Source organism: Scomber scombrus, chromosome 12, assembly GCF_963691925.1.
Source record: "Scomber scombrus chromosome 12, fScoSco1.1, whole genome shotgun sequence".
NCBI lineage: Eukaryota > Metazoa > Chordata > Actinopteri > Scombriformes > Scombridae > Scomber > Scomber scombrus.
In genome coordinates, this window is record NC_084981.1 from 7,130,208 (window position 1) to 7,143,843 (window position 13,636).

At 41.2% G+C, this 13,636-nt stretch overlaps 1 protein-coding gene across 2 annotated transcripts in view; it reads right to left on the minus strand.

Moving 5' to 3' along the window:
• Positions 1-1,088: 1,088 nt before the first annotated feature.
• The window catches only part of ide (insulin-degrading enzyme), a 29,000-nt gene continuing 16,452 nt past the window's right edge, over positions 1,089-13,636 (minus strand). For both annotated transcript variants that reach the window (XM_062430639.1, XM_062430638.1), the window contains exons 18-25: positions 12,854-12,945; positions 11,071-11,182; positions 8,759-8,926; positions 8,076-8,348; positions 6,770-6,831; positions 3,916-3,988; positions 3,748-3,815; positions 1,089-2,201 (exon numbers count right to left, since the gene is read on the minus strand). In XM_062430639.1, the coding sequence (XP_062286623.1) occupies positions 2,106-2,201; positions 3,748-3,815; positions 3,916-3,988; positions 6,770-6,831; positions 8,076-8,348; positions 8,759-8,926; positions 11,071-11,182; positions 12,854-12,945 (944 nt within the window). In that variant the 3' untranslated portion in view covers positions 1,089-2,105. The remainder of the gene's footprint in view (positions 2,202-3,747; positions 3,816-3,915; positions 3,989-6,769; positions 6,832-8,075; positions 8,349-8,758; positions 8,927-11,070; positions 11,183-12,853; positions 12,946-13,636) is intronic.

A 13,636-nucleotide genomic window follows, 5' to 3' on the forward strand; every position in this document is an offset into this window, starting at 1 on the left:
AACCCACAAGCCTGATATGTAATGTTGCTAGTCTCATATGAACACAGCTTCATCACCAACCCCCCCACCCACCCCCCAAAAAATAAAACACAGTCAAGCTACTGCCTGCAGGAGTGAGAGTCTACCTAAGGCATGCTGCTGATGCTGGTTGTCTTTGGGTTTTGACCACAAGAGGCTTTAAAGCCCCTTTAACACAGTGGCAGCTGATGATGAAGCGGGGGCCTTTGTTGTTGGTAAAATTAAATTAATTAATAAAACACTGAAATGGTTTTGATCTGGTTGAGACGTAGTAAAATGCTGGAAAACATTGAAGAAGCTTTTTTTTTGTGTTGATACAGTACAATCATACAAAGGTTCTACTTATGACTTTCTCTGCAGCATCATATGAGTGAGAGCAGTGAACCAGGCCTGAGAGCAGGAAGGGAGGAAAAGAAAATAATCTGATTTTTTTTTTTTGTGGCTGTTGTGGTTGTTGGCGGCTCTGGTTAGCACCTGAGAGAGCAGGTATGGCATGAAGGAGGGGGTTGGGATTCATCATGCTGCAGCTACACAGCAGAGCAGAGCCACATCTCGCTCTGTCCTCAGGTCCACATCATTAAGTTTATTGCTTTAGTGAGACAAGTGCATATATAGAAAGAAATCCAGCGTTTTTTCCGACTAACCTCCTCAAAGACATCAAAGTTTCTGTTCAGAGAAAAAACAAAAAGGACTAGCTGCTTTCTTTTGGTTTTTTTGACATCTATGCTGTAAGAGCCGGGGCACAGTCCAGCAATTTAGAAAAAGAGAGGGGGGTTTTAAGTTCCTCCAGGACTCAGCCCTGAATCAGGACCAGGAGCAGTTTCAGTGCAGTCACACACATACTAACTCAACTTAACTCATGCCCCACCTGGAAAGGCACAAGCTGCAGAAAGTCTCACATGCAGACACAGAGTAAGAAGAAAGACAATCCTGAAGAAAAAATTGTTCATCTCAACAGCGATTAATTATCACTTTTATAAAAAAAAAAAAAAGAAGAAGAAAAAAGATAAGATCAATAAGGATTTGATCACATTTAGTGAAGTGAACAAAGCACTAATGTAGATGACAGATCAATAAAAGTGTTTTTATTTTTGAATCAATCACTAATAAAAATTGAATGTAAAAGAAAAACAGCATGGAGGTACCCCTGAGATGTCTTACTTACACACTGTAAAATGCAATAAAATTAACAAAAACAGCCTTCATGGGCGTGGTTCTTCGTGATCAGCAATTATTATTTTAAAAACAGCTCCTCAAAGGGTCCCAACATTTTACCAGTTTTACAAGCAAAAACATTTCAAAAAACCTTTTGCCGACTACAAACCAGAATTATAAAGGCAGATTATTATTCTTCAAGAAATGCATAAATTTGAATAAAAACACTCCTTTGTGAGCGAGTGTGTCTTTTTTGTGTGTGTGTGTGTGGTGCCTCCGAGAGTTACATTGCAAATATCTACCAGTCCGACAACATTAAAAAAAACAAAAGAAGACCTTCATGGAGCCCCCGCCCGCACCCCCCTCCCCCTCCCCAGTTCATCAGAATTAACCCGCAATCCATTCTCAAAGCAGCATGTCTGAATTATTCAAATAAAACGCTTCCTACTGTGAAGCTTCTGCAGTAAATCTGAAGTCGTTTTAAAGGGATCTGAACCCTCGTCTTTTTTTTTTTTCCTTTCTTTTTTAAAGGTTTTCTATTTCCTCTACAACAGCCTACACGGTGGTGTGATGCGTGTAAGTGTTGCGTCTCCTTTTAGAGACTTTAAACATGAGGTGAGTTCAGGTGTGACCTGTACCGTTTATCACAGCTATGTCGACGACCGACGGCTAACTTTGTGATTCAAATACACGCATTAAGTTTCCAAGCATCTCTTCTAGTGGCTCCAGCCTGCCACACGTGCACACACACACACATTCACATGTACTCGCGCAAATACACATGCACACACACGCGCGCACTCATGCAGGCTCGGTCAGATGAAAGTCTTCCTGACAGGAGGGGTAGGTGGGAAACTGAGTGGGGCTCTCCCTCCTCCTCCTCCTCTTCCTCCTCCTGCTGCTGCTGCTGCGTGTCGACCTGCCAGCCTCACTCACAGTTTGGCTGCCATGAAGTTGATGTGAGGCTTGACCAGAGGGAAGAGAGGCAGACTCCTCTTGAACTCGGTCATGTCCTGAACCAACGAGGGCTGCCAGGGGGGAAAAAAAGAGGGAAAAAAAAGGAGACATTAAGTCAGGAGTGAAATCTTTACACTGTTCTGATTCGTCCGCTCCTATGGAGGTTTAAAGTCTGTGTTTTAGCATTCAATCTTCAACCTTATCTCAGTGACACTTAGAGAGTGAGGCTGTAACTGAGAAGAGCGTCCCATCATGTTTAAATGAGACTGTGAACATGTGACCATCTTTCCTTATTATTCATTTCTCCCTGACCTTCATCATGAAGCCACATCAGCAATCTTTGAACTCAACTACAGTTTTACAGTGTTAGAAGCTGGCTCACTTTTTAATAGAGGCTGATCACCATGGTAACAACCAGTGACTCTGGGTACATCAAAATTCAAACGATCAATATTCCAGTATGAGGAAAGTCAAATCATGTTCAAAGCCACAGAGAAGTGAACGTACTTCATTATGTTCATTTTGGCTTCAGTGAGGTTTTTTTCCATTTGGGTGAATTATTGTTCATTTAACTGCTGAACAACTAGTGAAAGGACAACTTTACACTCTTATTCCATCTCTGCACCTCATCGGGTCAGTTAGCACAGATTTGCACTGTTCCCCTATCTTTATACTTTAAAACCAGATGTTGGTTTATAATTTAAAAACTGTTTAGTCACCTTTAAGAGAAACTGATCAATAAATCATTTGCTTAACTCTGATGATGGGTTAGAAATGTTGCTGTGCTGTCTGACTTTCAGTTTATCAGAGTACAGGGAGAGGCAGCCTCAGTCAAGTAGTCAGGATATATAGACTACCAGAGTTTTATTGATCATATTGTTATTTTTCTGTTGTTGATAAGTCCTTAAATATAGACGTCACTTTGGGCTTCTGAATGTATCTGGCACAAAAACGCTCATATGACTTAATAACTGTGATGTAAATAAATGTATTTACTTTACTCACTCAAAACGACTTCATGTATGAAAACTCCCACACATATTAATCGCCTTTAATGTTTGTATCAGCTCTTGCTGTAAATCTCCAGTGATGGTTGTGTTCATGTAGCAGGTGATTGAATAGTAATTAAGTTATAATTATTATTTACTAAGTTATATATTAATTATTATATATTATTAAGTTAACTTATTAATGTGGATCTTCTCGTAGCTGAAGAGAAACCCCCCCCGGAGTTAAGTGAGCCAAGCTGATAACCAGCCAACAGCAGTTATCCAGGATCACAGATGTTAAGTGTCAGTGAGGCCACATCTGGTTAAAGTAGCTCTGTGGTTCACGCTCTGTTGTCTGTTGTCACATATGGACACTGTCAGTTTCTGGCAAAAATAAAAAAACAAATAAAAAAACAACTATCCATCTTCTGTTATTATGCAGTAAAACAGCCACAGTGGACGTGCTGTTGGGAGTTTACTGATGTACAAACACTTTGATATTTGGAGCTGGATTTTGGAGCCACTAACTGATGAAACTTCAAAGAAATTAAAAGTTTGAGAAACACTATAAAATGTGAACAGAGTGAACAGCAGTGCGTGAATGGAGAGGCATGAATCATTATTGTACCTGCGGCAGGGAGGGAGCGGGGGCCAGGTTGACATCATTCTGAGCGGGGAACTCTCCCACTATGGGACCTGGTAAACACAAACAAACAAACACAGTGATGTACAGCTCAGCCTCAAACTGGGTCTAAATACACTTTGCTGCGGCCGACACGTGACCGCAGATACTCACAGGAGTCCATCTCTCTGGACAGGACGTGCACGGACACCTTGTGTCTCTTCGGGGCCTCGACTGTCAGACGTTCCTGCGGGGGACACAGACGGACAGGTGTGGGTGAGCGGATGAAAGATTCCAGTCTGGTTGGGTTTTCTTTTCAACATCAAACAGCGTCATTACCATAAAAATCAGCATTCGGCTTCGACTTATTTAGTTTGAGACGTTATTTAAATGAAAAAATGAACACATAAATAACTAAATATGTTGTAGTGAGTTAGCTTGTGGTCGTGGCCTGGCTGGATGTGTGTTTCTCGCAGTGAGTGTGGGATCAGCTCTGACAGGCCTGTGGAGATTTAGCTGCACAGTCAGGCTTCGTCACCGTCTCTGAACGGAGGATTATATTAGACTCAGATTTGGCTCATCTGCAGGTCAAACAGCATCAACTCCAGCCACCCAAAAAAAAAAAAAAAAGAGTAAAGAAAAAAAGAAGAAGAAATGAAATGAAAATGATTGTGCGATTGCTGCTGATATGACATTAGAAATGCATTAGGTTTATTCTGCATGGGGTCTGTAATGGTTTCTGCTGGGCTGAGATAATGCCAATTCTTTCAAGCGGCCGTGTGTCTTTGGGCCCTTTATCCCCCTTGAAGCAGGGTGGCTGGCTGTCATTATGGCGGCTGATATGCTCTGTGCGTCCTGTGTCAGTGTCACCTCCGTGGCTATGAATAGAAGCAGGAGGCAGGGAGGAGATGAAAGCTAGGAGGGCAGAGTGAATCCAGTGAAAGCATGTGTGTGTGGACTCTCTCTCTCTCACACACACATAGATTAAAGGTAGGTGGTTTTGCTCATATCAACACTGTCCTTTTATCAGAAATGTAATTATTATCCCGTCACTGCTGTGTGCTACGTATGATGAATATTCATGTGAATGGAGTCTGACTGATGATATTTTTTTTAAATGTTGTTCAGCTGATCAATAAAACCCTGGTATACAATCACAATCGATCAAAAGTACCATCAGCTGTTCATTTACCAGCAACATCGACAAAAAAAAAAGAAGAAATATAGATTTTTTTTGTTGGCAGAAACTTTTGTTATTCATCTATTATTTGGGGAACTAAGGCTTTTAATCTAGTAGGTCTCAATGAACACTTCAAAATCTGTTGCTAAGAACAATAATAATAAAAATAATAATAATAATATGAAATAGTAATGAAAATTAAACTTCAGCGAGTCCAGTGCATTAGTGTAACTTAACTACGGAGTGCAGTGGCATCCTGACACATACAATGCTGAGAGATGATCTCACTATGAGGTCTATTTAGTAGCTGCTCTGGGGCCTATGATCATATCACATAGTTTTCATCACCTGATTGAGTTTCCCCACCTTTTAATAAGTTGTAGATAAACGCTGCAGTCAAGATTCTGTTCTCAGTCTCTGAATCTCAACTCAAAAGTCCTTAAAAGGGAAACTTCAGTATTTATAGCTGATTTTCCATCATTTTGTGTCTAAGTGACTAATGGGGAAAAACTATTACTGAGACAGGTCCAGTATCAATATTAGCTAAATATTCAGCCATGACTTGAAAACATGAAAATCTATTAGATAACAATCTACACTTTCTGTTCTCCAACACTCTTTAACTCTGAATATTTAACTGATTCTGACAACAACTCTCATGAGATTTCAGAATGAGATTTCTCTTTGAGAGTCTTAGACACAGTAAACAAACAGATCGGATTATGTGAAAAGTAAATAACAAGGTTTAATTTCTCTGTGTGGTTCTTTTCCATAACGCTGTCAGACACTTATTACTATCTGAGCCCATCAGTGGCAAAAACAAACACTTTTTATTGGACGTACATTGAAGGGAGCGCTATTCCCTCATTGGATTACATTGCGGCCTGTTTAGCAGCTGCGGACCGACTCTCGCTCAATACTGGACCACTTTCAAAAAAATTGTTATCCCATTAGTCACTTAGACACAAAGATGGAAAAATCTGCTCCAGGTTTCTCTTTACCTTGCTCGATGAAAAAACATCTGGACAACATAAGTTTATTTTAACTGTCATCTGTCCATAAGGTGATAATTGGTGAAATATTTAAGTAGTATCTGGTTTCCAGTTTAGGGTTTTTGGAGGTTTAGGGTAATGTCAAAACACAGAGGCTTCAGATATTAATATTGGACTGTGTCAGTGCCAATTTTACTATTACAGAATTCATCATCGGAGAGCTCAAAGTAGTGATGAACAGTGACTGACACACCACTAACATGTCATTAAAAGTGTGATTATTGCCATAATTTATGTTGCTGCCTCATAATATAATGACACCTCTGCTGTTGCTGTTGATGCAATATTAACCAGAGCCACAAAGAGCCACAATTACAGTCATCATCATCATCATCATTTAAGGCTGCTGTTAGGGTGATGTTAGTTTGGGAAGTCATTCTCTTTGTTAATTGAAATATGATATCATTATTTCCTTATGAAATAATAATTACAGCGTTTATAGTTTCAACATCTACTCATTGATTATTAGAATATCTGACATTAATAAAAGGAAGCCATAAAACTAAACTGACTCCCAGCTAACACCAGCAGCACCTTCATCATCTTGTCTTTATAGAGATTCCACAATGTCCCATAATAGGAATTCTGTTTCAGAACTGGGTTTTTTGGAAGATTTTTCTGAAATAAAAGTTAAATGAACCGGTGCTTCAAACTAGTAGATAATGATGTCTATTCAAGAGAGAGAGAGAGAGAGAGAGAGAGGGGGAGAGAGAGAGAAAGAGAGAGCAGTAGAATGCACAGATGTGTCTCCATGACAGCTGTCTGTGTACTGAAGGGTTGACGCTGTGCTACTTACTCTGTAGAATTGCATCACGTTTTCTTTTGTCAGAGTCTTCAGGTAGGACACCTCAATGTTATCTGCAACACAACAGAAAGATGTAGGCGTTAAGTTTCAGACACGTTGATACTGTAATGTTTTATAACCTGAGAAAAGCAGCTGAAAGACACTGGATTGCACATTAGAGTAGATTATAGCCCATATACTGTTATACATAGAAACTTTAAATTACTGTTAATCATTGGCCAAACTGTACAGATGGTTTCTATTGCTTATTTTGCACTTTTTAGTAGTTTCACTTCATGGCAGTGTGGTTTGAAAATTAACTTTCCTTTACACTTAATCTTTTGTCAATGTTCGTATCATTGCCATTGAGCATGTTAGTTTCCCTCATAACCCTCATATCGCCTTCCCTCCCATAAGGCTGCATTCACACCAATTCTGACAATGCAGGGGGAAAAAAAACACACCAGTGAATATTAGGCTGTGAGAGTCAGGACTGCATTGGAGTCCCAGTGGCCATGCAAAAAGAAGCTGAATAAACTAGAATCAACTTTTGCTGAAGGCTGGCGATCAGACAGAAGACACCAACAGGAAGAAGAACCTTATTTACCATGTAGCTGTACAACCCCGACATGGAGGACAAAAATGTTACTGGGACGAGGGAAGGACATTTCTCCTCATTGAGAATATTGAAAGTAAAGTTAGACTTTGCTGTTGGCTTCTTACCTCATTTAAAATAAGATAAGAGAAATAGAGAGAGCAGTGGTGGTTGAGTGAGCTTTAGAGTGAATGAAGAGAGGGAGCGGCAGTAGTATGAACAAAGCCGTGAATCAGATAAATAAAACATTATTCTCTGATGGTTTTCACAGCGGTTAACAAACACGCCCACACCTCCTCACTAACCTGTGGCGAGGTGCCACATTGCCAGATTTGGTGTGAACGCAGCCTAACACTGCTAGTATCAGTAATCACCACCACTCCCTTGGCAGCCTTTCAGTGAGCCATCACTCAGGGCTTTAGGCAGATTACCAGTGAATCAAGCCCATTACAATCCATTATGGCACACAGGAGAGGACTGTAACATAGAGGTGAGCTACAGCTGCAGATTATTTCAGGCTTTAAATCGATCCCAATTTGTGCAACCCCCCCCCCTCCGAAAAACCATCCTCCTCACTTTGGGGTTCTGTCAATATTTTGAGAAACCTCGAAGTTTCCCAAGCTTTGTAAAAAAATATTCAAATATATACGTGTTTTTGGCTTGAGGCCTAAACAGAATGAAGAGTTAGCGGTAAGGTGAGGAGGACTTGTCAGAGGGTCTCACCTCTGTCAAAATTATACTGCTGAGAGATGATCTCTCCCCAGTACTTGGCACACTCAGCAGACAGCTTCTTAGGCTTGTCCAGGCGGCGGATGGCCAAAGCCTGGATGTGTTTCTGGAAGGCTTCATCGGTCATCTCCTCCACAGCCTTCTCCATAGTGCACAGGAAAGCCTCCACGCGGCTCTCCAGGTAGTGGGGCGCCTTCTCCGACTGGATGATGAAACGCAGGCCTTGGACTCCGTTAGCCCGCCGGGGGCCGCTGAACACGATGTAGCCTTGAGGTGTGCAGAGGAGAAGAGATTCATGTAATAGAGCTTAATGGAGAAGGCACCGTAGCTTGTTCAGAAGAAGGGACTCTCTGTATTTATCATGATTTTAATTTTAGGTCTGGCACTATTATTACAGCACTCCTAACGGCAATGTGGTGAACTTGAGCCCAAAAGTTATTAAACATCATCGTGGTTGACAGCACTTTACAAACTTCCACGATTTCAGGTCTTTTTAAAGCACCATCTAATTACCGATGGCAGACTAAAGCCGCACATCTCCCAAAGAGAAAAGGCTAAATAAATCATAAACATAAACAAATCTCAGTTTAACACAAATTCAGCAGATTTTTTTCCGTCTCTGGAATATTCTAGACGAGTTGCATTCACCAATCGCAGATTGTATTTTGTGGGCTCACCCAGCTGCTCTTTGGTTCTCAGCGTGTTGAAGCAGGGCTCAGAGATGATCTGACAGAACAGCTCCAGCAGCATGTTGTCGTGGGTGGTCTGCATGTCTGTCTGGTAGTAGATCTCAATGCCGCAGTTGTTGTGCACCTCGTTCCTCTGCTGGTAAACGTACCAGCCACCTGAGAGGAAAAATAAAGAATATTTGTTCCACATCTTCACGTAATGATAACTCCATAATAAATACATTAGACGGGAAATTATGTTTGGGGGGGCGCAGCGTCTCAAGCTGGGCCTGAAATAAAAATCCACTTTTTATTCAATTGAAGACTGAAAGCAGGGACGGTAGAGAAAAAACAGACATGCGTTTTCATTCTAGGCAGCTACTTTATCTTTAAGCATATGGTTTTTCACTTGTAGGGAAGAAAAGTGAAAGCTGATCATCATGAACAGGTTCAGCATTTTTATACATGTGTTAAATGCAAGTAATGAAGGAATCTGTACCATAATATTGACCCTTTTCCTCCAAATCTCATTAAATAGCTCCACTTTTTAAATATAAAACCAGTTGTGGAACAAGTAACAGAAAACAGACCATGATAAACATTAGTATTTTTTTCTAGTGTGTGTGAGCAGATTTAATTATGATTAGAAATAATGGAAAAGCTCAAAGTGATTCTGTCAAACGTGACTAGACCTAGTCACACTTAACATGTAAAAAATGAAGCCTTTCTGTTGACCCGGTGATCCTTGAACTCAGATAAGCTAAGAAATACATTTTGCCAGCCTTCCTGAACATCTTTATATAAAATTCACTCCCACAGATCCTGTACGTATGATCGGGTCTTTCAAAAATGACCAGTCTGCATACAATAACGTGCACGAGTGTTGCCTGCAAAAAAAAAAGAGAAGCTGTTGACGTGCAGTTACTTTTGAGCGCTTCGCTTGAGGCACACATGAATGCGACACAATAAAGCAGGAATGTTCGAACGGTGGTGACACTCTCAAGAAACGTGAAGACATTCTGCTGAAAGCTAACATCATTTTTTTTGCTGAGTGGCTCCAAATTGGACTCTTGAAGCCTTTCATCTGTACCATAAATGTTCCCTTTGAGCGCGACGTGGAGGAGCCCTCCGTTCTAGCATCAGGAAACTCGGTTCCCTTTTTTTGCACTCAGCTCCAATTTGAGTCCATTGTGATCAAGCTTACTGTGATGGGAGTTGAGGCCGGGTAAAAATGCAGCTACCTTTATATACATGCTGACGGAGCACTCTGGCTGTGTGCATTGCGGGAGTGTCATGTCCTCGGTTTTTCAACATGACAAGTTTTCTTAAGTCTACCGATTCAAACTTGACTTGAAAAGTAATCAAAAACTTTTTGGAGGCAGCTGGGTCTGGGTCTAATCAACAAATTTATGTGAAGGGTGGAAATGTCAGGCTTGTGTGCCACTGTGTATTTTGTTTTGTCACAGCAAGTTAGTGTGAGAGATATTTTTGCTAAACAGCTGCGAGCCTCACAACATAATGCTTTAAATACTCAATCGTTCAGTTTTTAAACATTTATATTACAGATATGCAAGCATATTGTGTCTTTCACAACTGATTTTGAACTATGACTGATATAAACATTTCTAAGTTGCATGTTAGATTGGTTGTTTTCTACTGTTAGTCATTGTATTAAAACTTAAAATTGTGTTTAATTAAATTGTATGAACTTTCTTTCTGATTACATTTGGATCACATTGTGTATTTAAGAGGAATGCGTAACTGGCCACACATTTGTATCACCTTTGAGAAGCAAGAGTAATAATGTGTTTCTTGGACAGACAATCATTCATTTGTCGAGCCAGTTTTGTGTTTACATCCTTTACGTCTGCATCTGACTGGCAGTCTGGAGCCGAGCCTGGAAAATGTCTCGGTGGGACGCAGGATGTCTCCAGGTGGCCCTCAAACGACTCTGGTTTTCTTCTCCGTAACTCTCGACTTTCAAAATGTAATCAGAAAGGCAGCACAGGTGTTTCGCTTTTCTTTCCGTGCGTGTGCGTTCGTCTTTGAGCTGCTAAGAGGAAGGAGAGTACGCATTTCGCTCGATGACGTCCATTTCCACTCAGTGACAATGCTGTTCCTCTGGGGGAAAATGTGGGAAACCGCATTTAATCAAGTCTTTACAAACGCAAGACGGCGTCACTGATGACGAGGGCAAGAGCACTGGGTGAGTACCCTTCTGGATGGTTGCCGTGGAGACAGTCATGACTGGCGGATGATGATTACGAGTGCTTAACTGGTGCATGTACGAGGTGTGTATGTGTGTGTGAGAGAGGACCTACCGTCTGGAACCTGCACCTCTCTGTAGCGAATCAGCTGGCTCGGGAGGAGGGGCTTTGTGTGAGCGTGCTCAATGAGCGTGTCCTCAACCATTTGCATCATGCCAAGAGCAGACTGACGGAGACGACAGACAGGGGAGGAAAAAAGAAACTTTTTAATTGACAAAAGATCTGATTTAGGAAAATTCCACTCTGAGAAAAAAACATCATGTATCATCAAGCTTGGCAAGGATTTGCAGTTTACTCAGATGAGAGCAGACTGGAGCATGCATAGAACTCTACTACTGATGTTTTCATCAGAGTCAGTGTCGAAATATCGGTCTCTTTGTACTATTAAAGGCTGCTCATCAGTGTTCTCCACTTTTTTCTCCTCTGAAATGTGCAGTTCCTGACCTGAGAATAACCTGATTCAGCTGCATATTACTGCAAGATGTGCAGAGGATTTGCAATTTACCTTTGTGCCATGCACGCTTTCCCTTAACCAGACACATATTACTGTTATATTTCAGTGTTTTTTTATGCACATATACCAGAATTTCTTCTGACAGCCCCTAACAAGTTACATTAAGCGGTGGGCTCTACGTGACCAGAATGATGTTATCTTGACATTTTCCATCACGTTGTTTAGCTATGGCAATGCAGCCAACTTCTCAACTGCCTCTCTTAACCTAAACCTAAAAAAAAAAATACAGTAAAGCAAGCTTCCTATTCAGTGTATATTTTTTCCTTCACTAACTTATCATGTTGATATATTTAGTTTTATTTGCTAGAGACATGAGATATTTGAAGTGTGGGTGAATGTAAGGGTGTTTGTGGTGCCTCAAAGCAACAACAAAAATCCATTTCAAAACTCCTACAGTGATGTATGTTTCCAGAAACAAAGTTCAGTGTACTGAGGATAATCCACAGACATCAACTATAGACTTTTTTTCCCCCAGTACTCTTCACCTTCTGCAGAAAATAGTTGGAAAATAATGAGTTCTATGGATTATCCTCCTGCAGCAGAAGTCTGTGTAGTAGATAAGTCACAACCACTGAGGGTTTATGGTTTTTTTTCTCTAATTTAGATTAACAGAGCATTTAAAGTTACTGAGGGGGAAGAGAAAAAAAAGCTGAGCTTGAGGAGCAAAGCTTTAAATATGGAAACATGAAATATCTCATAGTCCTGCATGGCAACAGTATTTAGCTGTTGTTGCCACTAAATCACAAACTGGACACACATTAAAGGTATTTAAAAAAACATGTTTTAAGGCAATCTTTTTTTTCTTTTCTCCTCAAAGTTCTCATCAAAACGTGACAACACACAGTCTCTGTCAAACTACGTGGGTCACTTCTTGCTCTGGTGTTACAGAAGCGAGCCTACGCCGCTGCTCTGCGATGACGAAATGGATCATTGCTCTCGCTGGTGAATCCAATTCTGTCTCCGCCAGACTGTGACGCTGTCATCATTACAGGGCGTAAAGCCGGGTGCCGTGACAGCTGGGACCTCGTATAAAGTGTGACTTGATCGCAGGATCTTATAAGAGGTTTTCCACAATAATCCCCTGTGATACGATTTGAAGCCCAGATAAAAAGGCTGAAATGTAACTTGAGAATAAAATAAGGTGTATTTTATATAGTTCATGAGTAAAAAGGCATACACATATTTTTATTTAAAAACTTGTGGCCTCAATGTGTGAAGAGTATTACTGTTGTGAATCTACAGATCCATCGAGGTAGAGATGTAACAAAATTCAGATTCCCTCAAGCTGGCTGTAAAAAAAAACAAAAAAAAACAGTGACAAACCTCCTTGGTGATGTTGCCATGGAGAAGGGTTTCAATATGTAACCGGGACAATAGCTGAGGTATGAAGGCCTTGAGGCGTGGGAGAGTTACATCTGGAATACAGATCACAGACAACAGCAATCAATCAGAGAGCAATATCCCAAGCAATTTCCTGAGCTGATATCAAGACACAATCAGTGAAAAAAAGGAAGAAAAACAAGGAGTGCGTGTGTGCGTGCGTGTGTGTGTGTGTGGCTTCTCCGGCGTTCAGCGATAGTCACATGACAGACATTCACACAAGTCTGCTTAAACACACACACCAACACATTCACTTACACATGCACAAAAATTAAGTCTGTCTCAATGTGGGCTGGCCAATCTGAATTCAAGCAACGTCTGACCCAGATTCAAGGAGGAGCAAAGCCCCACACACACACACACACACACACACATTTATCTAAATGATTGTTTGTCCACAGCAACACATGCACACACACACAATCTAGGAAACGAGACTGAAAGTGTCTCACAGACCCCAGACGGGGGGGGGCAGCGGGGAGCGTAAGGACACTGATAAGGGAAACCAGCCTGTTGTAATTGGAGGCCCTGGTGACTGGGCTGCAGGCCCTGACCTGGCAGGTTAATTGAGTCTCATGTGAATCCGAGGATAGCCTGTGTAAGCTTGCCGTTAAAAATACAACAATCTGCCCTTCAGGTTCCAGACTGGCACTGCGGAAAGGGGAAGACTGCAGCTAGGGAGGCATCTGCTGGAGGACAGCCTCTGCATTCAAATGAGGATTTACG